General features: G+C 42.1%; 1 protein-coding gene across 4 annotated transcripts in view; it reads right to left on the minus strand.

Annotated features, from left to right (window-relative positions):
- The window catches only part of LOC311239724 (uncharacterized protein), a 104,195-nt gene extending 79,382 nt beyond the window's left edge, over nucleotides 1-24,813 (minus strand). The window contains exons 1-13 of one of the 4 annotated variants that reach the window (XM_084328138.1): nucleotides 24,682-24,813; nucleotides 21,837-21,879; nucleotides 15,159-15,290; nucleotides 9,576-9,721; nucleotides 9,399-9,463; nucleotides 9,140-9,288; nucleotides 8,819-8,914; nucleotides 7,657-7,770; nucleotides 6,489-6,602; nucleotides 4,849-4,962; nucleotides 3,680-3,793; nucleotides 2,511-2,624; nucleotides 1,344-1,457 (exon numbers count right to left, since the gene is read on the minus strand). In XM_084328138.1, the coding sequence (XP_084184264.1) occupies nucleotides 1,344-1,457; nucleotides 2,511-2,624; nucleotides 3,680-3,793; nucleotides 4,849-4,962; nucleotides 6,489-6,602; nucleotides 7,657-7,770; nucleotides 8,819-8,914; nucleotides 9,140-9,288; nucleotides 9,399-9,463; nucleotides 9,576-9,721; nucleotides 15,159-15,290; nucleotides 21,837-21,870 (1,306 nt within the window). In that variant the 5' untranslated portion in view covers nucleotides 21,871-21,879; nucleotides 24,682-24,813. The remainder of the gene's footprint in view (nucleotides 1-1,343; nucleotides 1,458-2,510; nucleotides 2,625-3,679; nucleotides 3,794-4,848; nucleotides 4,963-6,488; nucleotides 6,603-7,656; nucleotides 7,771-8,818; nucleotides 8,915-9,139; nucleotides 9,289-9,398; nucleotides 9,464-9,575; nucleotides 9,722-15,158; nucleotides 15,291-21,836; nucleotides 21,880-24,681) is intronic. The other 3 variants (XM_084328139.1, XM_084328140.1, XM_084328141.1) reach the window with 3 other exon arrangements.
- Nucleotides 24,814-26,219: the final 1,406 nt, after the last annotated feature.

Here is a 26,219-nt window from a genome sequence, read left to right on the forward strand (position 1 = left end):
TGAGTTCTAGGAGTAAGGTCAAGCAGTAGTAGTCAGTAGTCAGTTTGTTTTTTGATGTTTGTAATTTAGTTTTTAGCGCCTTTGAGGTGCTTTGGTACCATGAGGTGCAAGCATAGTCGTAGTACCCTTGAATGAGTGCTCCTGCCATAGTCTTCACGGTATTCTTGTTTACCAGAGAGGAGATCCGGTACAGGAATCTAGTTTGTTGGTTGACTTTTTTGATTACATTGGATGCCATTTTGTCACAGGAAAGATTTGCCTCTAGGATGGAACCCAGGTATGTAATTTCATCTTTCCTTGTGACAATATTGTCACCCACTGTAACTGAGAAGCCGTCGGTCTTGCCGAGTTTGTTATTTGAACTGAAGAGAATGGACGTTTTACCCAGGTATAATGATAGTTTGTTATCAGCGAGCCAGGTACAGATTCTGCCTAGTTCCGAGCTGAGGGTTTGGTCACCCTAAGCAGAACATGGATTGCGCTGAGAAAGTACTCTACCAATCGACAACGTCATCAATTGGATGACGTTTGATTGACATCCTGCGGTACCCGCACACTGTTTTCTTTCTTTGGGGATGTAAAGGAGAGAATATTTTCCATATATAACGTTAATTACAATGGCTATAAGATGTACCACCTCTATCTCTCCAACTTGATTCAACAACAGAATTACTACAGTGCAATATAATGTCCATGAATACAATGCATATCTGATCCTTGATTCCTCTCTCAGACCTACGCAACATCTTGGAACTAGCTAGCTAGTGTGTAGTAATACATTGGCTTCTTCAAGAAACAAAATAATTCCAGGACTTTGTGTCGGTCTGAGAGAAGAAGCAAGCACCAGAAATGCATGAGAAGTGCAGTATTCTGTTGTGGATGGTTAAAACCTTTGTTTGCATGTTGTGGGGTGGGTTAAAACGTTCCTGCACGGATTTTTCAAAACACGACCAGAACATCGACCGCTGGTCTCGGTTCAGTAAGCTATGCCTCTAGCATTGCCTGAAGGCCTGAACCAGAACTAAAACGTCCTCATTTGGGTGGGAGAGTTCACGCAAACCCAGATTTTACATCCCAGTTACATTATTGATTGGAGGGTTCTCTCCATAGAAATCTCTGATTTCATGCATGTTCAGACAAGTTTAGTATTTGGTTATTTGTCATACTATTTATACATGCAATTGAAAGTTATTGCAGCATTTTCTTTCAAACTAATTTGGTCATGGAGGTCAGTTAAATGTTACCGTTATAAGACACCTGGGGCAGAGCTGTTTCAGTCTGTCTGACATACAGGCATAGAGGCAGCTGTGTGTATATAAAACTGAATATTAGTATTCCATTACCGTGGGGTGTAGTGGTACCAGGAATGGCAACAAGCGTAGTATCAGCAATAGTGGTAGATGGTGGAGTAGCAGCAACAGTTGTTGTATAAGCAGTAGTAGTTGTGGGGTGGTTGACTGGATAGGGAAGAAAGGAGATAATGTTGTCCATATATAACGTTATTTAGAAAGGCTTCACGATGTACCACCTCTGTCTCTCCAACTTGATTCAACAACAGAATTACTACAGTCCATGAATGTATATCCATGTATATCCGATACTTCCTTCCTCTCTCAGACCGATGCAACATCTTGGAACTAGCTAGCTAGATAGTCTATGTGTGTAGTAATACACTGGCTTCTTCAAGAAACAAAATAGTTCCAGGACTTTGTGTCGGTCTGAGAGAAGAAACAAGCACCAGAAATACATGAGAAGTGCAGTATTCTGTTGTGGATGGTTAAACCTTTGTTTGCATGTTGTGAGATGGATTAAAACCTTCCTGGATCCCGTGTGCTTCCCGTTTGAAGCTGTGCAGATTGTTCAAAACACGACCAGTACATCGACCGCTGGTCTCGGTTCAGTAGGCTATGCCTCTAGCATTGCCTGAAGGCCTGAACCAGAAATAAAACCTCCTCATTTGGGTGTGAGAGTTCACGTAAACCCAGATTTTACATCCCAGTTACATCATTGATTGGAGGGTTCTCTCCATAGAAATTGCTGATTTCATGCATGTTCAGACGACTTTAGTATTTATTTGTCATACTATTTATACATGCAATTGAACGCTCAGTTTCAGTTTATTTAAAAAGGACAGTAGGCCTACACACTAATAAACATTTCTTTAAATGTGTCAGTTTTAGCTAGCTGGCTAATTCACAACTGTAGTCCTTTTGGCAAGATGTTATAAGACCGACCATACACCTAGAACAGAAGCATTCAAAGTAAAACACAGTATACAACACAATCCAACATAATAGTAAAAGCAATAACAAAATACACAATGAACAGATTAAAAGTGATCACAAGTTATCAAAGTTATTGCAGCATTTTCTTTCAGCCTAATTTGGTCATGGAGGTCAGTTAAATGTTACCGTTATAAGACACCTGGGGCAGAGCTGTTTCAGTCTGTCTGACATACAGGCATAGAGGCAGCTGTGTGTATATAAAACAGAATATTAGTATTCCATTACCGTGGGTTGTAGTGGTACCAGGAATGGCAACAAGCGTAGTATCAGCAATAGTGGTAGATGGTGGAGTAGCGGCAACAGTTGTTGTATAAGCAGTAGTAGTTGTGGGGTGGTTGACTGGATAGGGAAGAAAGGAGATAATGTTGTCCATATATAACGTTATTTAGAAAGGCTTCACGATGTACCACCTCTGTCTCTCCAACTTGATTCAACAACAGAATTACTACAGTCCATGAATGTATATCCATGTATATCCGATACTTGCTTCCTCTCTCAGACCGATGCAACATCTTGGAACTAGCTAGCTAGATAGCCTAAGTGTGTAGTAATACACTGGCTTCTTCAAGAAACAAAATAGTTCCAGGACTTTGTGTCGGTCTGAGAGAAGAAGCAAGCACCAGACATACATGAGAAGTGCAGTATTCTGTTGTGGATGGTTAAACCTTTGTTTGCATGTTGTGAGATGGATTAAAACCTTCCTGGATCCCGTGTGCTTCCCGTTTGAAGCTGTGCAGATTGTTCAAAACACGACCAGAACATCGACCGCTGGTCTCGGTTCAGTAGGCTATGCCTCTAGCATTGCCTGAAGGCCTGAACCAGAAATAAAACCTCCTCATTTGGGTGTGAGAGTTCACGTAAACCCAGATTTAACATCCCAGTTACATCATTGATTGGAGGGTTCTCTCCATAGAAATTGCTGATTTCATGCATGTTAAGACGACTTTAGTATTTATTTGTCATACTATTTATACATGCAATTGAAAGCTCAGTTTCAGTTTATTTAAAAAGGACAGTAGGCCTACACATTAATAAACATTTCTTTAAATGTGTCAGTTTTAGCTAGCTGGCTAATTCGCAACTGTAGTCCTTTTGGCAAGATGTCATAAGACCGACCATACACCTAGAACAGAAGCATTCAAAGTAAAACACAGTATTTACAACACAATCCAACATAATAGTAAAAGCAATAACAAAATACACAATGAACAGATTAAAAGTGATCACAAGTTATCAAAGTTATTGCAGCATTTTCTTTCAAACTAATTTGGTCATGGAGGTCAGTTAAATGTTACCGTTATAAGACACCTGGGGCAGAGCTGTTTCAGTCTGTCTGACATACAGGCATAGAGGCAGCTGTGTGTATATAAAACAGAATATTAGTATTCCATTACCGTGGGTTGTAGTGGTACCAGGAATGGCAACATGCGTAGTATCAGCAATAGTGGTAGATGGTGGAGTAGCGGCAACAGTTGTTGTATAAGCAGTAGTAGTTGTGGGGTGGTTGACTGGATAGGGAAGAAAGGAGATAATGTTGTCCATATATAACGTTATTAAGAAAGGCTTCACGATGTACCACCTCTGTCTCTCCAACTTGATTCAACAACAGAATTACTACAGTCCATGAATGTATATCCATGTATATCCGATACTTGCTTCCTCTCTCAGACCGATGCAACATCTTGGAACTAGCTAGCTAGATAGCCTAAGTGTGTAGTAATACACTGGCTTCTTCAAGAAACAAAATAGTTCCAGGACTTTGTGTCGGTCTGAGAGAAGAAACAAGCACCAGAAATACATGAGAAGTGCAGTATTCTGTTGTGGATGGTTAAACCTTTGTTTGCATGTTGTGAGATGGATTAAAACCTTCCTGGATCCCGTGTGCTTCCCGTTTGAAGCTGTGCAGATTGTTCAAAACACGACCAGAACATCGACCGCTGGTCTCGGTTCAGTAGGCTATGCCTCTAGCATTGCCTGAAGGCCTGAACCAGAAATAAAACCTCCTCATTTGGGTGTGAGAGTTCACGTAAACCCAGATTTTACATCCCAGTTACATCATTGATTGGAGGGTTCTCTCCATAGAAATTGCTGATTTCATGCATGTTCAGACGACTTTAGTATTTATTTGTCATACTATTTATACATGCAATTGAAAGCTCAGTTTCAGTTTATTTAAAAAGGACAGTAGGCCTACACATTAATAAACATTTCTTTAAATGTGTCAGTTTTAGCTAGCTGGCTAATTCGCAACTGTAGTCCTTTTGGCAAGATGTCATAAGACCGACCATACACCTAGAACAGAAGCATTCAAAGTAAAACACAGTATTTACAACACAATCCAACATAATAGTAAAAGCAATAACAAAATACACAATGAACAGATTAAAAGTGATCACAAGTTATCAAAGTTATTGCAGCATTTTCTTTCAAACTAATTTGGTCATGGAGGTCAGTTAAATGTTACCGTTATAAGACACCTGGGGCAGAGCTGTTTCAGTCTGTCTGACATACAGGCATAGAGGCAGCTGTGTGTATATAAAACAGAATATTAGTATTCCATTACCGTGGGTTGTAGTGGTACCAGGAATGGCAACAAGCGTAGTATCAGCAATAGTGGTAGATGGTGGAGTAGCGGCAACAGTTGTTGTATAAGCAGTAGTAGTTGTGGGGTGGTTGACTGGATAGGGAAGAAAGGAGATAATGTTGTCCATATATAACGTTATTTAGAAAGGCTTCACGATGTACCACCTCTGTCTCTCCAACTTGATTCAACAACAGAATTACTACAGTCCATGAATGTATATCCATGTGAGCGGCTACGTGGCGTAGTGGGCAAGGCGCTCGCCATGAAATGCTGGAGACGCTGGGCTCGTCAGTTCGAGCCCAGTGCTCCACATTTGCTTTCAGTTTAGCTGGTCGTCCGTACTAATACACATTGGCCGTATTAGGGGGTGGGAAACTGATGGGTGGGGATCGGGCGTTGTGGACAGCGACTCCTACAGGTCGGTTGGTGCGCCTGCGCAGTAGAATCAGGAAGTGTCGGGGGCAGCGTGAGCCTCCCACACGTTACTCCTCGCCACTGAGAGATCGAGCTGCGCAGGTGAAAAGATGCGACTGCTGTTACCTCAAGTACCGGAGGGGACTTGTGCTATGTATGACTTAGTCCACATTGCAGCCGGCTTGTGGGAGGCAAGAAACAGCGTCCGTGACAGGGGAGGGTTGAATTGGATGATACGAAATTGGGATGGGAGAAAATATAGAAAATGGGAGAAAAAGTGGATTAAAAAAAAAAGAATGTATATCCATGTATATCCGATACTTGCTTCCTCTCTCAGACCCATGCAACATCTTGGAACTAGCTAGCTAGATAGCCTAAGTGTGTAGTAATACACTGGCTTCTTCAAGAAACAAAATAGTTCCAGGACTTTGTGTCGGTCTGAGAGAAGAAACAAGCCCCAGAAATACATGAGAAGTGCAGTATTCTGTTGTGGATGGTTAAACCTTTGTTTGCATGTTGTGAGATGGATTAAAACCTTCCTGGATCCCGTGTGCTTCCCGTTTGAAGCTGTGCAGATTGTTCAAAACACGACCAGTACATCGACCGCTGGTCTCGGTTCAGTAGGCTATGCCTCTAGCATTGCCTGAAGGCCTGAACCAGAAATAAAACCTCCTCATTTGGGTGTGAGAGTTCTCGCAAAACCCAGATTTTACATCCCAGTTACATCATTGATTGGAGGGTCCAATGTTCAGACGACTTTAGTATTTATTTGTCATACTATTTATACATGCAATTGAAAGCTCAGTTTCAGTTTATTTAAAAAGGACAGTAGGCCTACACACTAATAAACATTTCTTTAAATGTGTCAGTTTTAGCTAGCTGGCTAATTCACAACTGTAGTCCTTTTGGCAAGATGTTATAAGACCGACCATACACCTAGAACAGAAGCATTCAAAGTAAAACACAGTATACAACACAATCCAACATAATAGTAAAAGCAATAACAAAATACACAATGAACAGATTAAAAGTGATCACAAGTTATCAAAGTTATTGCAGCATTTTCTTTCAAACTAATTTGGTCATGGAGGTCAGTTAAATGTTACCGTTATAAGACACCTGGGGCAGAGCTGTTTCAGTCTGTCTGACATACAGGCATAGAGGCAGCTGTGTGTATATAAAACAGAATATTAGTATTCCATTACCGTGGGTTGTAGTGGTACCAGGAATGGCAACATGCGTAGTATCAGCAATAGTGGTAGATGGTGGAGTAGCAGCAACAGTTGTTGTATAAGCAGTAGTAGTTGTGGGGTGGTTGACTGGATAGGGAAGAAAGGAGATAATGTTGTCCATATATAACGTTATTTAGAAAGGCTTCACGATGTACCACCTCTGTCTCTCCAACTTGATTCAACAACAGAATTACTACAGTCCATGAATGTATATCCATGTATATCCGATACTTGCTTCCTCTCTCAGACCGATGCAACATCTTGGAACTAGCTAGCTAGATAGTCTAAGTGTGTAGTAATACACTGGCTTCTTCAAGAAACAAAATAGTTCCAGGACTTTGTGTCGGTCTGAGAGAAGAAACAAGCACCAGAAATACATGAGAAGTGCAGTATTCTGTTGTGGATGGTTAAACCTTTGTTTGCATGTTGTGAGATGGATTAAAACCTTCCTGGATCCCGTGTGCTTCCGTTTGAAGCTGTGCAGATTGTTCAAAACACGACCAGTACATCGACCGCTGGTCTCGGTTCAGTAGGCTATGCCTCTAGCATTGCCTGAAGGCCTGAACCAGAAATAAAACCTCCTCATTTGGGTGTGAGAGTTCTCGCAAACCCAGATCTTACATCCCAGTTACATCATTGATTGGAGGGTTCTCTCCATAGAAATTGCTGATTTCATGCATGTTCAGACAACTTTAGTATTTATTTGTCATACTATTTATACATGCAATTGAAAGCTCAGTTTCAGTTTATTTAAAAAGGACAGTAGGCCTACACACTAATAAACATTTCTTTAAATGTGTCAGTTTTAGCTAGCTGGCTAATTCGCAACTGTAGTCCTTTTGGCAAGATGTCATAAGACCGACCATACACCTAGAACAGAAGCATTCAAAGTAAAACACAGTATTTACAACACAATCCAACATAATAGTAAAAGCAATAACAAAATACACAATGAACAGATTAAAAGTGATGACAAGTTATCAAAGTTATTGCAGCATTTTCTTTCAAACTAATTTGGTCATGGAGGTCAGTTAAATGTTACCGTTATAAGACACCTGGGGCAGAGCTGTTTCAGTCTGTCTGACATACAGGCATAGAGGCAGCTGTGTGTATATAAAACAGAATATTAGTATTCCATTACCGTGGGTTGTAGTGGTACCAGGAATGGCAACATGCGTAGTATCAGCAATAGTGGTAGATGGTGGAGTAGCGGCAACAGTTGTTGTATAAGCAGTAGTAGTTGTGGGGTGGTTGACTGGATAGGGAAGAAAGGAGATAATGTTGTCCATATATAACGTTATTTAGAAAGGCTTCACGATGTACCACCTCTGTCTCTCCAACTTGATTCAACAACAGAATTACTACAGTCCATGAATGTATATCCATGTATATCCGATACTTGCTTCCTCTCTCAGACCGATGCAACATCTTGGAACTAGCTAGCTAGATAGTCTAAGTGTGTAGTAATACACTGGCTTCTTCAAGAAACAAAATAGTTCCAGGACTTTGTGTCGGTCTGAGAGAAGAAACAAGCACCAGAAATACATGAGAAGTGCAGTATTCTGTTGTGGATGGTTAAACCTTTGTTTGCATGTTGTGAGATGGATTAAAACCTTCCTGGATCCCGTGTGCTTCCCGTTTGAAACTGTGCAGATTGTTCAAAACACGACCAGTACATCGACCGCTGGTCTCGGTTCAGTAGGCTATGCCTCTAGCATTGCCTGAAGGCCTGAACCAGAAATAAAACCTCCTCATTTGGGTGTGAGGGTTCTCGCAAACCCAGATTTTACATCCCAGTTACATCATTGATTGGAGGATTCTCTCCATAGAAATAGCTGATTTCATGCATGTTCAGACGACTTTAGTATTTATTTGTCATACTATTTATACATGCAATTGAAAGCTCAGTTTCAGTTTATTTAAAAAGGACAGTAGGCCTACACATTAATAAACATTTCTTTAAATGTGTCAGTTTTAGCTAGCTGGCTATTTCGCAACTGTAGTCCTTTTGGCAAGATGTTATAAGACCGACCATACACCTAGAACAGAAGCATTCAAAGTAAAACACAGTACTTACAACACAATCCAACATAATAGTAAAAGCAATAACAAAATACACAATGAACAGATTAAAAGTGATGACAAGTTATCAAAGTTATTGCAGCATTTTCTTTCAAACTAATTTGGTCATAGAGGTCAGTTAAATGTTACCGTTATAAGACACCTGGGGCAGAGCTGTTTCAGTCTGTCTGACATACAGGCATAGAGGCAGCTGTGTGTATATAAAACAGTAGTAGTGGTACCAGGAATGGCAACAAGCGTAGTATCAGCAATAGTGATAGATGGTGGAGTAGCAGCAACAGTTGTTGTATAAGCAGTAGTAGTTGTGGGGTGGTTGACTGGATAGGGAAGAAAGGAACACGCGTAGTATCAGCAATAGTGGTAGATGGTGGAGTAACGGCAACAGTTGTTGTATAAGCAGTATAGTATGCTTTAGTAGTACTTGTAGAGACACAATAGGCTAATGTTTACATGCCATAAATACATATTTGTATGGTAGCAATTAAAATCAATATATTTACTATATGATAGGCATTTGGAGTCGATTTAGAACATTTCCTTACTTGTGACCACAATAGAGGATAGATTGATAGAAAGAGTAAAACCAGGATAGAAGATGGCATTTCGCAGTGTTTGGGCTGCATCACTGAATGCAGGAACTGAGCTTATGTTGTTGAATACCAGCGTAGAATCCACCACAACAGATCCATCACTGAAAATATCAAACATGACAGGAATGATTTTCTCATTCCTTTGAAAGTTCACAATTGCTTTCATTTGTATACCTTTGGTATCCTCCAAATATACAGTTATTGTACTGACCTGAAGCTGTTGACAATGGTTTGAGTGAAGCTGGACCCATATTGATTTAGATACACCTGATCAATCTGCAAAAAATATCCAGGTTATTAGGTATAACAAACACTAAAGTAATACTACATTTACAGAAACGATGAAAACTATTATGGTAAAATGTACTAAAATAGTATTGGTTGTTACCTGTGAAGTCACTTGGTTTGCTAATGCCTGGAACTCAGCTGAGCTGCTATTGGTGAGCTCAGTTTGGAAAGTTTGGTGAAGACTGAAGACTAATGAAAGCGCAGGAGAGGTCAACGCTGCTTCAGTGGCTGGGGCTTGGGTCACTTCTGGTGGTGTTCAAGTTTCAAGTTTCTTTAATAGTTGTCATACAGAAGTACAGAATACTTTCATACAAAATGCTTCTTACTGTTACGCTCCAGAGACTGTGCTAGACAAGATAAGTATCAAATAACATAGTATAGCATGTAAATTAGAAGTAGAAAATGAGGCGGATTTAGGATTGTAGGAGATCCGGGGCTTAGCCCAGATAGGTGCCCTTTATTTTTCATTTTTTTTTTTTTTGGGCAGGCAAGGGGTGGTTTGGAGGGGGTCAGGCCCGACCCCCTCCACGGCAGATTTTTTTTTTAATTTAATGAACCTGTACGTGCAATTTCCTGCAATATAGAGCCTTCAATCTTGACCAATAAAGCTGCTCTTTTCACTATAAAACTCAGTTAACCATAACATAGTTATGGTTAGATTTATATATTGGGGGGGGATATATCATATTTTTCATATAATCAAAAAGTGGTGGAGCAAGATCATACCTTTGCTCCCCCAAGTTCAATAGTGGGAGAGCAGAGATGCTCCGAATGCTCTTATGGCCAGGCGTCTATGATTCACTGATACAAAGTAAAATAGTGCAGTGCAATAAAATAGTTAGTAAAATAGAATAAAATAATGCAATAGTGCATTGCAATAAAATAGTTATCATTGTATTTTTTCGGGAGGCCGGTAAGGAGTGCATTACAGTAGTCGAGTTGGCTTGAGATAAAGGCATGGATCTGGTTTTCAGCGTCCTTTTGATTTATAAATGGCCGTACTTTAGCTATGTTTCTAAGGTGGAAGAATTAAGTTTTTGTCAACTTGTTGATTGTGATTTAAAGCTTAGGTCTGAGTCTACCATAACACCAAGACTTAACTCACTCAAATACAGTTAGCAGCTGGATAGACCACAGATGGAAATTAGCCTCTGCTAAATCTGGTGCAAACATATTTTCATGTAACAATGATGAATTGTAAATCTTTTTTTTTTTTTTTTTTTATGAATAGATTCGGGCCTTTTCAGAATACATTCGGGGCTTGAGCCCAAGTAGCCACCCCCTAGCCCCGCCCCTGCTCACAGTGTTCAGTATAGACATATGTACAATGCTCGATGCAGAATAGACGTAACTGAGTTACCATATAATATACAATACTATGCAGTGTACTAATATACAATACTATATAGTGCAAGCAGAATGGGATGAGGTACAATTTAGGTACAATTTACAGTAAGGTGTACGAGTTGTAGTGCAATCCTTTATCAATAAATATAAAGTGTGGGGAGTGGGTGCTACAGTGTGTTTGTTTAAAGTGAGTGTGTGCTATAAAGTGTGGGGAGTGGGTGCTACAGTGTGTTTGTTTAAAGTGAGTGTGTGCGTGTGGATGTGTGTGCTATGTGCGTTTGATGGTTGTTGTGTAGTGTTCATTGTTCGTTGAGCAGCCTGATGGCCTGGGGATAGAAGCTTCTTCTGAGTCTTTCTGTGCTCGCCTTGAGACTCCGGTATCGTTTGCCTGACCGCAGCAGTTCAAAGAGGCAGTTGTTCGGGTGACTGGAGTCCTTAATGATTCTCTTAGCCTTGCCCCTGCACCGCTTGTTGTAAATGTTCTGGAGGGTGGGGAGCCCCCCTCCAATTGTGCGTTCGGCTGAACGTGTCACTCTTTGTAGTCTGCTTCGGTCTTGTGCAGTGCTATTCCCAAACCAGGAGGTGATGTTGCCAGTCAGGATGCTCTCTATTGTACATGAGTAGAAGTTCTTAAGGATCTTCTGACTGACTTGGAACTTCCTTAGGCGCCTGAGGAAGTAGAGGCGTTGTCGTGCCTTCTTCACAACACTGTCAATGTGTGTGGTCCATGTCAAGTCCTCGGATATATAGGCTCCGAGGTACTTAAAGCTGTTCACTCTCTCAACCGGTGCCCCGTCGATGCTGAGGGGGCTGTAGTCCTTGACCCCCGACCTCCTGAAGTCCACAATCATCTCCTTTGTTTTGCTGACGTTCAGGGAGAGGCTGTTTTCCTGGCACCATCCCGCCAGGACCTTGACCTCTTCCAGGTAGGCCCTCTCGTCGTTTGCAGAGATCAGGCCCACCACCACTGTGTCGTCAGCAAATTTGATGATTGTATTGCTACTCCGCTGAGCCACACAGTCGTGTGTGTACAGGGAGTAGAGGAGGGGACTCAGAACACAGCTCTGGGGGGCCCCTATGTTGAGGGTGATGGATGAGGAGGTGCAGTTGCCTGCTCTCACCACCTGGGGTCTGCCCGTCAGGAAGTCCAAGACCCACTGGCAGAGGTCATAGTTCAAGCCCAGGTCCCTGAGCTTGGCTATGAGTTTGGAGGGGACTATGGTATTGAATGCCGAGCTGTAGTCGATGAATAGCATTCTCACATAGTTCCCCTTCCTCTTGTTCAGGTGTGATGCTGCTGTGTGCAGCACATGGACTATGGCGTCCTCCGTGGACCTGTTGGGGCGGTATGCAAATTGCAGGGGGTCCATGTTGATGGGGAGGGAGGAGCAGATGTAGCCCTTTACTAGCTTCTCAAAGCACTTCATGGCTATGGAGGTGAGAGCTACAGGGCGGTAGTCGTTGAGGCAAGCAGGCTTGGATTTTTTGGGTACAGGGATAATAGTGGACTTCTTCAGGCAGGTGGGGATGACAGCCTGTTCTAAGGACTGTCAGTGAATACCGGGGCCAGTTGGTCGGCACAGACTTTTAGGATGCGGCCGGGGATGCCATCCGGTCCTGCTGCCTTCCTGATATTCACTTTTTTAAAGGTCCGCCTCACCTCATGCTCTGTTACCCTGAACACTGAGTCTTCATCAGCAGCAGACCCCCCCCCCCCCCCCATTGCCGTGGCTTGTGGGCTGGTGTTGTTATTACCAGCATCAAACCTCGCATAGATGGTATTGAGGTCATTTGCTAAGGAGATGTCACTGTTCAGTTTGAGGGAGGTGCCTTTGTAGTCTGTCATCGTTTTGAGCCCCTGCCACATAGCTCTGGAGTCAGCCTGTTCAAACTGGAGTTCAATTTTATCCCTGTAGCGCCGTTTTGCCTCTATTACTGTCCTCCTTACGTTGTATCGCGCCACCTTGTGGTCATTCATGTTGCCTGCCACCAGGCCATCGTTGTATGCTTTGGTGCATGCTTTCAGAGCTTCACGGACGGATTTGTCTACCCAGGGTTTTTGATTTGGGTAAACTTTAATTGTGGTAGTGGGGATTGTTTCTTCCACCAAAGTACGAACAAAGTCCAGCACTGTCTCCGTGTAGACATTAATGTTATCTGTGTCGCGGAACACACCCCAGTCTGTGCACTCAAGCGCAGCTTGGAGCGTCTCCTCTGACGCCACATCCCATTTCTGCACCTCTCGCGAGACTACAGTTGTAGTTGTAGGCCAGGGGCTACAGTTGTATTGACTGGTGGTGATGTTGTGTTGACAGGTGGTGATGTTGTGTTGACTGGTGGTGATGTTGTGTTGACTGGTGGTGATGTTGTGTTGACTGGTGGTGAAGTTGTGTTGACTGGTGGTGATGTTGTGTTGACTGGTGGTGAAGTTGCATTAATTGGTGGTGAAGTAGCGGTTGGAGCAGCTGTAACATTAGGTGCAGTAGTTGGAGTAGCTGTGGGTGCGTTACTTAGTAGAGTAGAGACACAATAGGCTATTGTTTTATTTATAAGGTAACTATAATAATTATAATGCCCTAATCTAAAGTGAAGACTATTCATCATTAACAAATTTCTAATACAGTTTGTTTATTATTTCTGGACTTTTTACTCACCTGTTATGAACGATCTGGCTTTTATGAATACAGACACAAAGCAATTACCAGACTTGTCTTTTCATTAATAAAAACATCTATAAATCATTTGCAGATGCTATTGCGTGCCCTAATCTAAAGTGAAGACTATTCATCATTAACAAATGTCTAATAGTTTGTTAATTATTTGTTGACTTTTTCATCACCTGTTACAAATGTTGTAGACAGCTTTCGGATCCACCCTTCTTTGTGACATCAAACAGTGACAGAATTAGGACTATAGATAAATGCAATTTTATTAACACAAACAAAGCAAAAACCAAAGAGTCTCTTTTGACACGCCATATACATGTAACATGGGCGACACTAGGACCCAGGAGTTCCCTGGCCAGGTATTGCCAGAGTATGTAGAGGGAGTCGCGTGAGACTTGATTATATTTTATTATATAATGATTTTTATAGTGTAACGTTTGGCTACTTAAAATAATTGAACGTATAGAGAGAGAGTGAGAGAGAGAGGGAGAGAGAGCCACTTAACTCATTGGGCGCCATTCACGAGAAAAGTCGGGTTAACTCACCATCGCTTGAGCGCCAATCACGAGAAAAGTCAGGTTTTAATCGCTATTTCTTTTATTCGCTATATCCATTCATTTTTCATCCATCCAGCCTGATGTTATCAATGGGTCTGAGCTTGCAAAAGGCCAATACCGCCGCCTAACGCCTTCCGGCCGGTATTGCACATCATTGGAATCCCTCCCCCTTGGGCTGTATGCTGATCTCAAAGTCCGGTCTAGGTTTTCCTTCTCGGGCCGCAGTATCGTTATAACACATGGACTGGGGAGACTGGGAGCAGCGTGCGTTTTGGTGGAGAAACGTTGGATCAATAAACGCGATCAATATTTGGAATGGCGATCAGGAATTGGATTATTCTTTTTGCAGTACATCAGATATGATGTAAGGACTCTATGTTACCAATCTTGGGTTAATCCGATGTTTCTTTCATAACGATCATGCATGTGTGTGTGTGTGTGTGTGCGTGCGGTTGGTGCTGAGGCACGGAGGCACGGAGAAGCGACTTTTCAGCCCCCGCTTCTGTTCGTGCATGAGGACACATATAATACCGATAATCTAGCGTTTATTTCAGAACGATTCATAAATCAAGCGACAAATGGCACGATTTCTAAGGAGATGCATTGAAGCACGGTTTGCTCGAGTTTCTTGAGATTAGACAGAATCGCTCTGGAACTATACTCATATTCACCACGATATACGATACACGATATACAACACGACCCCTTGGCGTCCATTGAGTTAAGCATCGGACAAAAATGGGACTCGTTTAAAAAAAATTATTTCAGGGATGACTCAGCAACATTTTTGACGATTGCATAGCCAAAGTAATTTGCAATATATTATTTATTTATTTACAACCTCATTGGAGTTCGGATAATTTTCTAACGCCGATGAGACTGGAGGAAAAATATCCCACTTATTTGACGTCGATCGACTAGATCCATTTCCGGTTTGTATGGCGCAATAAACGCCCAAATCATATCGATTATTTTCTTTCGAACTAATTTGGTCGTGGAGGTCATTTAAATGTTACCATTATAACACCTGGGACAGAGCTGTTGGAGTCTGTCTGACATACAGGCATAGAGGCAGCTGTGTGTATATAAAACTGAATATTAGTATTCCATTACCGTGGGGTGTAGTGGTACCAGTAGTGGCAACAGGCGTAGTCTCAGCAATAATGGTAGCAGTTGTAGTATTGGCAGTAGCGGCAACAGTTGTAGGATAAGCAGTAGTAGTAGCAGTAGTTGATGAGTGGCTGACTGGATAGGGAAGAAAGGAGAGAATGTTTTCCATATACTATAACAACAGTCCAATGCAATGACCATGAATACAATGTATTTCTGATGCTTGATTCCTCTCTCAAACTGACACAATACCTTGGAACTAGCTAGCTAGATATCCCCAGTGCATAGTAATACATTGGTTTCTTCAAGAAACAAAATAGTTAAGTAAGTGTAGACACTTGAATGTGTCTGATAAGACTCAGAGATTTTTCTTTTAGGAGGACTGACACTAGGGGGAGCTGCCGGGCAGTCAGGCTGGTGGTCAGAGGAACGGCGACAGGTGTGATGGATACTACATGAAGAAGAGAGGTGCACGCCTTTTTCCTGCAGGAGCAGCGTGTGAGTGAGATGTGAGTGGGACCCGTCTATTCTTTAACTAGCGGATTTCCAGTTCCGCGTTCGCGTTCTGCGATCTGATTGGCCACTGACGTTTCTGGTGCGATCTGATTGGCCACTGACGTTTCTGGTCATGTGACATGTGCGCCCAATCGCGTGACACGCCCATTTCCGCCTCGAACAGCAGCAAACTACCGAACGCCTAGTTTATCACTGGTTAAGCTTAGGCGACTCTTTCGAAGTTGGTTAAGGTTAGAGTTTGGAATCAGGGCTGGTGTTCTATCGCCCTGCTCTAAGACAAACTCTAACCTTAACCAACTTCGAAAGAGTGCCTAAGCTTAACCGGTGGCAGAACTTGCCGTCACACGATTGGCGCGACCAGAAACGTTAGTGGCCAATCAGAGCGCAGAACGCGAACGCGGAACTGGAAATCCGTTAGTTAAAGAATTCAGGCGAGTGGGACAGTTCTGCCTTGAATGCTGAGCTTCAGGCTAATAATGTAACACAGTATCTGGTAGGAGTGGAACGGTTCACAAAATCCACGGTTCCGTTCGTATCACGGTCTTGGGGTCATGGTTTTTGGTTCGGTATACGTTGTTTTTTATAAAAAAAATATTTAACACTCCAAAAATACCATACATCAGCATAAGAAATATAGCCTAAAAATAATCCAACTTTTCAGTTATTCTCAAGGACATAGACATAGTCATGCAAAAGGCATTTTGACAGTGACCGGGTTAGAGCTAGGAGATATTTTGGTAGAGCAAGAGGGGAGGCATTGCCGATTTAAACATGCTTCTCATTTATTTGGTAAAAAAATAAGTTTACAGCGGTTTGTCTTAAATAATGTTTGGCACACAAAGACCGAACTGACTGAAAATATAATTAAACCTTTCCATTTGTGTGGCCACATTATAGACAAAAGCCATCAACATAAAGTATGCATATACTCAACCAGCACGAGACTTTCTTATCAAAAAGGAAAAGTCACAGAAAAGATAATTAGTTTATTTTTATTTTTTTAATTGATCTTTTTTTCCCCTTCCTTTTTCCTCCGATTTTCTCCCATCCCAATGTTAGTCGTTATGCCAATTCCCAATCCCCTTCCTAGTCGCTGCGCACTTACCCCCCACAGTTGGTCTGGGAGAGTGGAGGCTATCACGTGCTTCCTCCGACACACGTCTAGCCAATCAAACGCTTCTTTTCACCTGTCAGCGCGGACTCTCACTGAGAGGGTGTAACATGTGGAAGGATCACACTACCCCCCTTAGATCCTATCCGCGTTGAGCAGGCGCCCCGACCGAACTGTAGGAGTCGCTGTTTACAACGACCCGGACCCACCCCGCCAGCTTTCCCACCCTCTAATACAGCCAATTGTATTAGTGTGAACGGCCAGCCAAGCTGGTGACAACGCCGGAGCTGTGAGCTGGATTCGAACAGGCAAATCCAGCGTCTCCGGTGTTGGTGACGAACGCAATCTCGCTACGCCACCTGACCGCCGATAATTACGGACGTTTATGGGGTTTCTTGTATTAATAATAATTTGCACTAAGGAATGTTGTAACTGTTGTTATCTAAAGAAAAAAGGAGATGTTACAAAGGAATGGGGAATGTTATATAACCCCCCCCCCCCCTCAGTGGTGTGTGGAGTTGGTACGTCCGAGCAGGGACCAGGATGTAAACTATGATGTTGTGTTATGGGTTGGCAATACAGAGGCACAGTTGACATGACACACACGCTCTAGTCTCCTGGCTCGTTATTGAACACAAACGGTTATCGTTGAACCTCTGTTGTCAAGCCTCGTCAATATACCCCCCCTTCCCCACTAATGGAACTGGTTGTCGTGGAGTCACTTCTCTGTGAGCGTTTCCATGGTTAGCTCGCGGCTAACGTAACGATAGCCTAGCTCGCGGCTAACGTTATAACAGAACAACACACATGCCCCGAACCGTGGAGGTCGTATGGAACGGTGTATGGTTCGAATGCGTACCATTCCACCCCTAGTATCTGGGGATAATGCAACGTGCTGTATGTATTATAGTATAGTATAGTGTCGAGTCGGCGTGCTGAAGAAGAGGATGGTCAACTGACGAACATGTGAAGACGACATTGAGTTTGCGTGTTAACAGTTAGGCGGAAAGCTAGGTTAGCCGCACCGGCTATTAGTTTAATCAAGTGTTTTGAGTTAGCCTTTTAGCTTAGCGCGTAGCGTCAAGCATACTACAAGCGGGAGAAGGATTCTTCAACAAGGACCCCTACTGGTCGTCTCATGCATCCGTCGGGACCACCAACTGACTGCCAGCACTGCCCTGCCTGTTGTGTACCATGCAGGTGACGGTCTTTCGAGACCACTTTATTGTTGAATGAGCACAGGCATTATGGATTATGCATGCTAGAGCCAGCCACGGCTGAAGCTACAGACTGCTTAACGTGACTCAGACATTTGTGTATGTGAGCCTCTAGCACTGTGGCTGTAGACTATTATGTGTGAGCGAGTTCGCTAAAGGTGCACTCCGCGCCTTTAGCGCCGTTGGAATATCACCCTTTTGTTTGTTCATGCTCATAACTGAGTGAAGGGGCCATTCTGTTTTGAGGCCACCACGTTCGCCAGCCACGATTCAGCGCTGCAACGGGGGTTTATTATTATTTCAAGGTGCCGGCTTATTATAAGCAAATGTTATTTAAAAGTGTGGGCCCACTTAGGTTTTGTATACATGCATTGTGTTACCAGCATGCGTGTTTAAGCTGCACAGCATATTCAAAGAGTGTTTATCAGTCAAGTAGCTCACTTGTGCTTTGTGCTATTGTCTTGCTGCCATAGGGCGAAGGTTACCAGTAACATAGTATTGTTATGCGATGTGCTACTGTCGTGTCGACATTAAAAGTAGAAAGTCCCCAGTGAGGTAACATTGGTTCTACACTGTCCACTGTTGTGCTAAATTACTAAAGTAAAGAGAGAGTGAGACTGTGATAATTGAACCCAATGTGTTGTGCATGTGTTTCAGCGAATTATCAATGTTGAGCATATTGTGATAACCTGTCTTCCAACGCTACCCTCTGGGATCGGAGCTCCTGTTTGCTCCCGCATGCAGTCATCGGTAAAAATAGACAAATGGCATTTTTGAGTGCTTTGAAATGTTCTAAGTCTGTTTCCTTATTTGCAAAACTTAATACGACTTGTAAATAGGTTTAATTCTTGCTAGATTGCATGTCTGTAATTATCCCGGTTCTCGAGAGAACTACACTCACTGCAGCTACTGTACGTCACATACACGCACATATACGCACACGCATACACTCAGAGAGAGAGGGTGTGTGTGCTTTGAATAGGGTTTAGACCCCCCGCAGAGACTTGTCAGACTGTCACTACCCCCCTCCAGCTTGTAGCACTGGACAGATTCTAAACAACACATTGGCTTTCATAATATGTATCATATGAATTATCTCTCGCAATAATATCCACAGGACTTTTTGCAGAGTCGTTGCGCGAGTTGGATGTTTTATTTAACAGGGCTATTCAACTGGCGGCCCGCGGGCCAGATCCGGCCCGCGGGATGATTCTGACCGGCCCGCCAAAGATTACATAATAATATTTTTTTTTTTTTTTAAATTAAAAATAATATTTATTTTTAATTTTTAATTTTATATATTTTTTTTTTACTTTTTTCTTTTCATGTCAACGTTAACACGCAAAATTGAGCCAAAAGTCACTCACTTAATGACAGATTTCATTGATAAATTGAGGGAAAACTTTGCAAGTCGATTTGATGAATTTGACATGTCCAGAGAATTGATGCATTTTGTGAGCAACCCATTTGCCAATGTAGCTGCTATTTCCACAAAAGGACAAGAGTTCCTTGCATCACTTCACACTTGAGAATGAATCCACCACAACATTTTGGATAAAGTGTATTCATGTCAAGACATTCCCCAAAATAAAAACGCTGGCAATATCTGTGCTAACAATGTTTGGCTCAACATACACCTGTGAATCCAGTTTCTCTCACATGAATGCCATTAAAACAAGCAACCGTGCCTCCTTGACAAATGAGCATTTGCATCACTGTTTGCGGGTAGCCCTCACTTCCTATGAACCCTCTTTCTCTGCCATTGCCCAGTCAAAGAAGTGCAATCGCTCTCATTAGATGTGTGTATGTAGGCTAGGCCTGTCTGCCCCCCACCCCCCTGATGTTTGAGAGTTAAGAGTGGACAATAAGTGCTAATAAGATGCTGTGATTTGCTGTTGTTGCACAGACATGAAGCACTTTTTCATAAGCTCAGCTGCACTATAAATGTGTTTTTTTGTTCAAGTGTTGATGTTAGAATGTTCAGATGCACATCATGCACTTGTTTGTTTTTTATTTTATTTTTATATTGAAATGTTGAAGAGGAGATGTTGCAGTTGTTGCACAGTTATAAATGAAGCACTTTTTGCAGGAGATGTTGCAGATGTGGCACATAAATTAAGCACTTTTTTTGGAAAGTATACTACTTTTGCAATGTAGTTAAATAAAAGTTGTGAAAATGTGGTTGCGTGTTGTGTCAAGTGTACATATATTCCGGGGAGGCGCCGTGGCAGTCCGGCGCCTGGCCCCTTGGGTTTCTGACAATGTGGCCCCCTGAACAATTTAGTTGAATAGCCCGTAGGCTCATGACAGCAATGTTAGTGACTTGGTTGAAACGTGAATCCGGAGTGATACCTAAATGCCTTCCGTTTCATTCAGAGAGAGGGAGAGTGTGTGTGCGAGCAGCTCATGTGAGCCGCAGTGTTTCTCGCCTCTCCTTTGGAAACTATAGCGATAACAACAATAACACTTGTTATACGATACAAGATAGCTGCATTTTATTATTAGTATTAACCACTACTTCCACCGGGTGTGAGGGTGTGTAGCGTACTAGACGGAGTGCAGGTGTTGAGGGAATTAATGAGTCTTTGTCCTTAAGAATAGGGGAGGACTATTACATGAGTTCCTAAGTTGGTAAACCCTAAGGCCCTACCCATCACATTATATCAGACATCCTAACTTTGTTGGTGATAATATGACTAGCCCTATTTCCAAACGGCTATCCTCCTTCCCCAATTGTTGAAAAATATTAAACAATTCAGGTCCTTGGTGTCCTCTGTTGATGTGACACACGCACGCACGCACGCACGCACGCACGCACGCACGCACGCACGCACACACACACACACACACACACACACACACAGGATTGATTGCAACAGCACTGTGTAAATATTGTGGGGAACCATAAAATTGTGAGCAGCCTGACCATTTTATACAGAAATATTGCAAGGATTGGTACCATTTGCAAGCTGTCACAAATATTTTAATTTGCATTAATTCTTGGAATTGCACAATCGCAAAATCCTGTAGGGCAAACACAAGACTGCCTTACTAGCACAATCTTGTTGTATCTAGAGATTCACTGAAGAAAATAATTGTTTAGATTTCGTATTAGATCACCCATCACTACAATGATGATGAGTTTCTTACTCTAACTGAAAGGGAATTCATAAAAATCTTGCACTTTGTGACAAGTTTGCAATTTGGCAGGGTGTTAGGTATGGGCATAATGGTTTTCAAAAACCACCACATACAAATTGGGGTAGTCTGTAATAAAATACATGGCCACCGTTGGAAAGAGATAATGTCATATCTCAGCTCCTGTTAGTACTAGATTCTTGTTTGATATCACCTTTTTACTTTATTTGGTGCGAGGAATCCATTTCCAAAGTAATTTTTCTATTTAAAGGTCATTTCCACAGTCAACTGTCATTTTCAAGGTCACCTTTAGCAAACGGCCATAACTCTGGAATTAAGTCAGATAGGAAGATGATATATGGCTCTCTAGACCTTTGTTTTCAACCCTGGGGAATTCATTTCTCAGTTTATTGGACATCTGACTCTCTCTCTCTTAGCATATCAGGTACAACGGATAACCAAAGAAAACAAAAGCAGACACCCTTCTTAAAAATGGTATGGCATGGCAGACTACAGATGAAAACTATCTCATTAGCTAATTCTGGCACATTTACATTCATAAATAACTTAAATTTAACTTAAATGGTCGCCATACCTGTATATTTTATGTGTTGAAACCCAACCCTTGCAGTGTCCTGGTCAAAGCCATACATATTTAAAGTATCTAAACAACAATATAATTATATAAAAGGCACAAACCTGTGAGCAGCAAGAGGAGCAGCCATTGAGCCATGCTGTTATCCTTGGAAAAAATAAATCAATATATATATATATAAATCTGTTATAGTAGTAGTAGTAGTAGTTTATTTTTTTCAGTCATCAAAAAAAAGTACAATATACATCATCATTTATCAATATTTGATTATTTACAGTGACTGAAAAAGGTACAGACTGAAGCATAGTGCTTATATGTGCCTGTCCTATATTCTTACCAAAATTTTTATTTTATTTTTTTTTACTCCAAAACAGTATTATAAAGATTCTTGTGTGCATAGGCTACATAAATTCAGGTTGTTCACTCAAATTTTTTGCTTCTATTAGCTTCTGTACTCCTGAAACGTGGAACATCATATACAACAAGGTCGCTTTCACATATAGTTTTGGTGGACTCGGTGCGGTTCTGGGGGTGAAGTTGCAACATTGTTGCATTCTTCATTTGGTTCGCCTGCTTTCACACAGATATCTGTCAGGCGGACCGAGACCTTCTGAACAATGTCACGCGGTCGAAAAGGGCGCTTGTCTATTGGACAGTGGAAATGTGTGTGTGGCTACGATCCCGTGTGTGCGCGCGCGCGTGTGTGTGTGTGTGTCTGTGTGGACTGCGAGTCCTCCAGATCAGCGGAGCCGAGTTTTGACATGGCATTGATCCATTGTTCTATTGAAGCACATTACCACCATCCTCTCGCTAAACAACTTGTAGACCACGGTGTTTTTATAAGTGCCCACAAGTAGCTGTTTTATTAATAATATAATAAGCCGCGCGCCTCGGTAATAATAATAAGCCGCGTTGTTTCTTCCTTCTTCCCAAGATGCACAGATATATAGATAGATAGATAGATAGAGAGATTAGATGCAGTGTGCTTGTTTTGCAGTGAGTGCTGCGAGCAGTGGTAATAATAATCACTTCCTATATTTGGTTCGCATTTGGTTCGATGAAGCCGAACCGAGACCTACGTTTTCAGGCGGACCAGAGTTCGACTGTTTGGTCCGCGAACCGAGTTCGACGCGCATTCACACAGACCCGAAAAACCGGACTATCGAATTCTAGTCCGAAAGTCCGGACCAAACAGCCCCTGTGTGAAAGCGACCTAAAACTCAATATACATTGGTATCCTTTGGACAGTTCAAGTCCTTAATCACCAACCAGTCCACCATAATCTGCAGTTGTTTTAATTGCATGTAAAAACTCTATTATGATTGCATTTGTTGTATATTTATGATGTGCATGGACATCTGCAGCGTAGTAACAGTTCAGTGTAATATTTAATCATTTGGAAACTTTGCAAATGTGTCTTTTTGCCGATAAGTTAGCAATTTCTCCTTAATTTCATTAAGGAAATGGCCACTACGATGAATTGATCCGGTTAGCGTATTTCATTCAAACCCTCATTTTCAATGTCGTCGAGACTTTACAGACATTTCAATGCATAGATATTTACAATATAATAATAATAAATATGAATAACTATCTATATAGCACTTTTCACACATGGACCGCAGTCCAGAGTGCCTCACAGCAATTAGTATAAAATGAACATAGGCATAAAATCAGCACACAGTTGACAGAATAAAAAACAATGCATAAATTGCAGACATAAGAATAGGTATAATAGACAATAAAAGTAGTGCAACATAAACGTGCAGACATAAGAATAGGCATAAAATAAGTACAATAGTGGAATGTTGCTCGAAGGCATGTGAACCCCCCCGGAACAGCCAGTCCCCCCAAACACCCCACACATCAATCCCTACCACATCCCCATCCAAGACACACACCCTGATAAAGCACGCCATGACTGAAGAAAAACACAAACAGACCGCGTGCCACTCACACCGCCATCACCGAAGGAAAACACAAACAGCCCGCGTGCCACTCACACCGCCATCACCGAAGGAAAACACAAACATGGGAATGCCATGCCCTAGCCATATATATATATATAAATATATACAGTATATAATACTTTTTTCTCGTTATTTCTTTGACAAGAAGTGAGAGCATGCAGAAAAGAGTTGTTTGTTAGCCGGCTAGCATTAGCTGCTAATGTAACCGAACATCTTTCACATTGCACAACTGGCTAATGCCCATAACATTGGTACTCAGGGTGTCTGGACGGTTTCATGCATGTTCGTAAAGGAAATCATAAATACCTAATCAAAACATCACAAAAGCACAACTTTTGCCTCTGAATGTCTCTAAAATAGCCAGTGTAGATTTTCTCTAGGATGTCCTCATGAAACGTATCCCTGTGTTATGTTAGATGCACTCAACTGGCCTTTCCTATATAGGAGACACTTTCATTGGCTTCAGTTAATCTCTAAAGTGTAAATTTACTTATCTGAACCATGTCGATCGACATACACTCTTAAAATTTTTTATTACAGTTTATTTTCTGTTCCAAAAGTTTCCTCAGAAATGTTTAAAAGGACATTCATGTTTTAGGGCTCCTTCCGATTGTAATAATTTACCAAATAATTTTCAATCTTTAACCTGATTTGGTGTATGTAATGACTTTATTTTCACAAATATGAGTCAAGTAATGAAATAAAAACACACTTCTTCAACCAATATCTGAAATGAATTTATAAAAAAAATGTAAACACTAACCTATACTACTGTACCATGCACTCCTCCTACTATACTAATATGTATTATGTCTACTGCAGCACCCAAGTTTCAGCACTGTTTGATGAACATTGTTACTCAGCTGAAAGAGTTGTACCCTTCCTGCTGACTTGTCGTACAAAACGTGTAAGTCGCTTTGGATAAGCCTCGGCTACTGTAAATGACAAAATGTAAATGTAATGAGCATTCACTTCTTACCTCTTCTTTCCTCTCAGGTGTATTCTGCAGCTGCTCGGTGAACTCCAACTCCTAACTCCAAAGGAAGAAAAAAAGAGACGGTCGCTATCCGTCTCTCAAGTACATAACTGCATGACAATGCAAAGTAAACGCTGATATGAAACCAGTTTTTCCAGAAGGAATGTGTTCATTAGTGATACAGTCTCATCAGAGGAAGGAACGAGGAAGTACAGTGAAAATAAATGTATGTTTATATCCTTAAATCAAATCCTGATTGATACTTTTTTTAATAGTTTGAAACCATATAAAATAGAGATTTGCACTTTTTGGAACCATACTTTTAACTGGTAAAATGCAGTGGTGGGGAGTAGTTTCACCACATGTAATTAAACTAGTAGTGTAACTAAATTTTGCAGTAGCTTCAATCAATCAATACAATTTATTTGTATAGCACATTTAAACATGACACTTGTCAACCAAAGTGCTTCACAGTGAGTCGCGTGAAAAAAAAAAAAAAGGGTTCCGGTTCCGGGTCGAGAATGGGGTGAACGTCTCTGAGCCATGCTGCCGCTCCCGAACTTTTATTTTACTTTAAAAAGCCTATTTTTTTTATTTCAAGATAAGTGAACCACTAATATACATCATCCATATCTCTGCCTGTATTATTCGACCCAAAAGAAAAAAGAAGAACGAGCGTGATGGCTGCGCAAGTCTTGAGAAGCGGGACCGGCCCCATGGATGGAGCTACCATGGCGGAACTAATGGAGGAACTCAAACAGGCTTTCACCACAGAGTTCAGAACGTTTGCTGCCTCGCTCGAGTCCAGACTCGACGGCTCCCAACTGGCGGTCGCAGACCATACTCAACGCCTGGCCTCCGTAGAAGACGGCCTGAATATGTGGTCGGGTAGGATGGTAGAGCTGGAGGCCAGATGCACAGCTCAGGACGAAGTCATCGGCAAGCTAAAAAACAAGCTAATTGATGTTGAATCACGCAGCCGGCGTTCTAACATACGCATCCTGGGCCTGGATGAATCACACAGCAACCGTCCTAGTGTCTTTTTCGCAGAGGTCCTGGTGGAAATCATGGGGAAAGACGTCCTCGCTACACCACCGGAGCTCGACCGATGTCACAGGACACTAACACCCAAGCCAGCACCAGGCTCCAGTTTCAATCTTCAATCTTCGAAGACTACTGCCCTGAGGTGGTCGAGCAGCGATCACACTACCGAGATGTCATGGGGCCCCTGTACAAACGTGGATTTAAACCATCGCTCCAGTTCCCCGCGAAGCTCATCATCAGAGCCAAGGATGGCACGAGGATACATCTACCGTCGCCCGGGGACGCCGTGGACCCGGCCCAGAAAAACCCCAACCCCGACTCCGGCACCACCAGACCCAGACGCGAACCCGACGGACCCGATGCCGGCTTCGCCGGAGCCGGACGGGGACATGATGCCGGCCTCATCAGATCCAGACGTGGTGGTAACATGACTCTGCTACGGCTACGGCTACCACACAGAGAGGGGTTGCATTTAATATTTTATTACATATGTAGTT

Source organism: Notolepis coatsorum (assembly GCF_963971535.1).
Source record: "Notolepis coatsorum genome assembly, chromosome: 13".
In the NCBI taxonomy this organism is placed as follows: Eukaryota; Metazoa; Chordata; class Actinopteri; order Aulopiformes; family Paralepididae; genus Notolepis; species Notolepis coatsorum.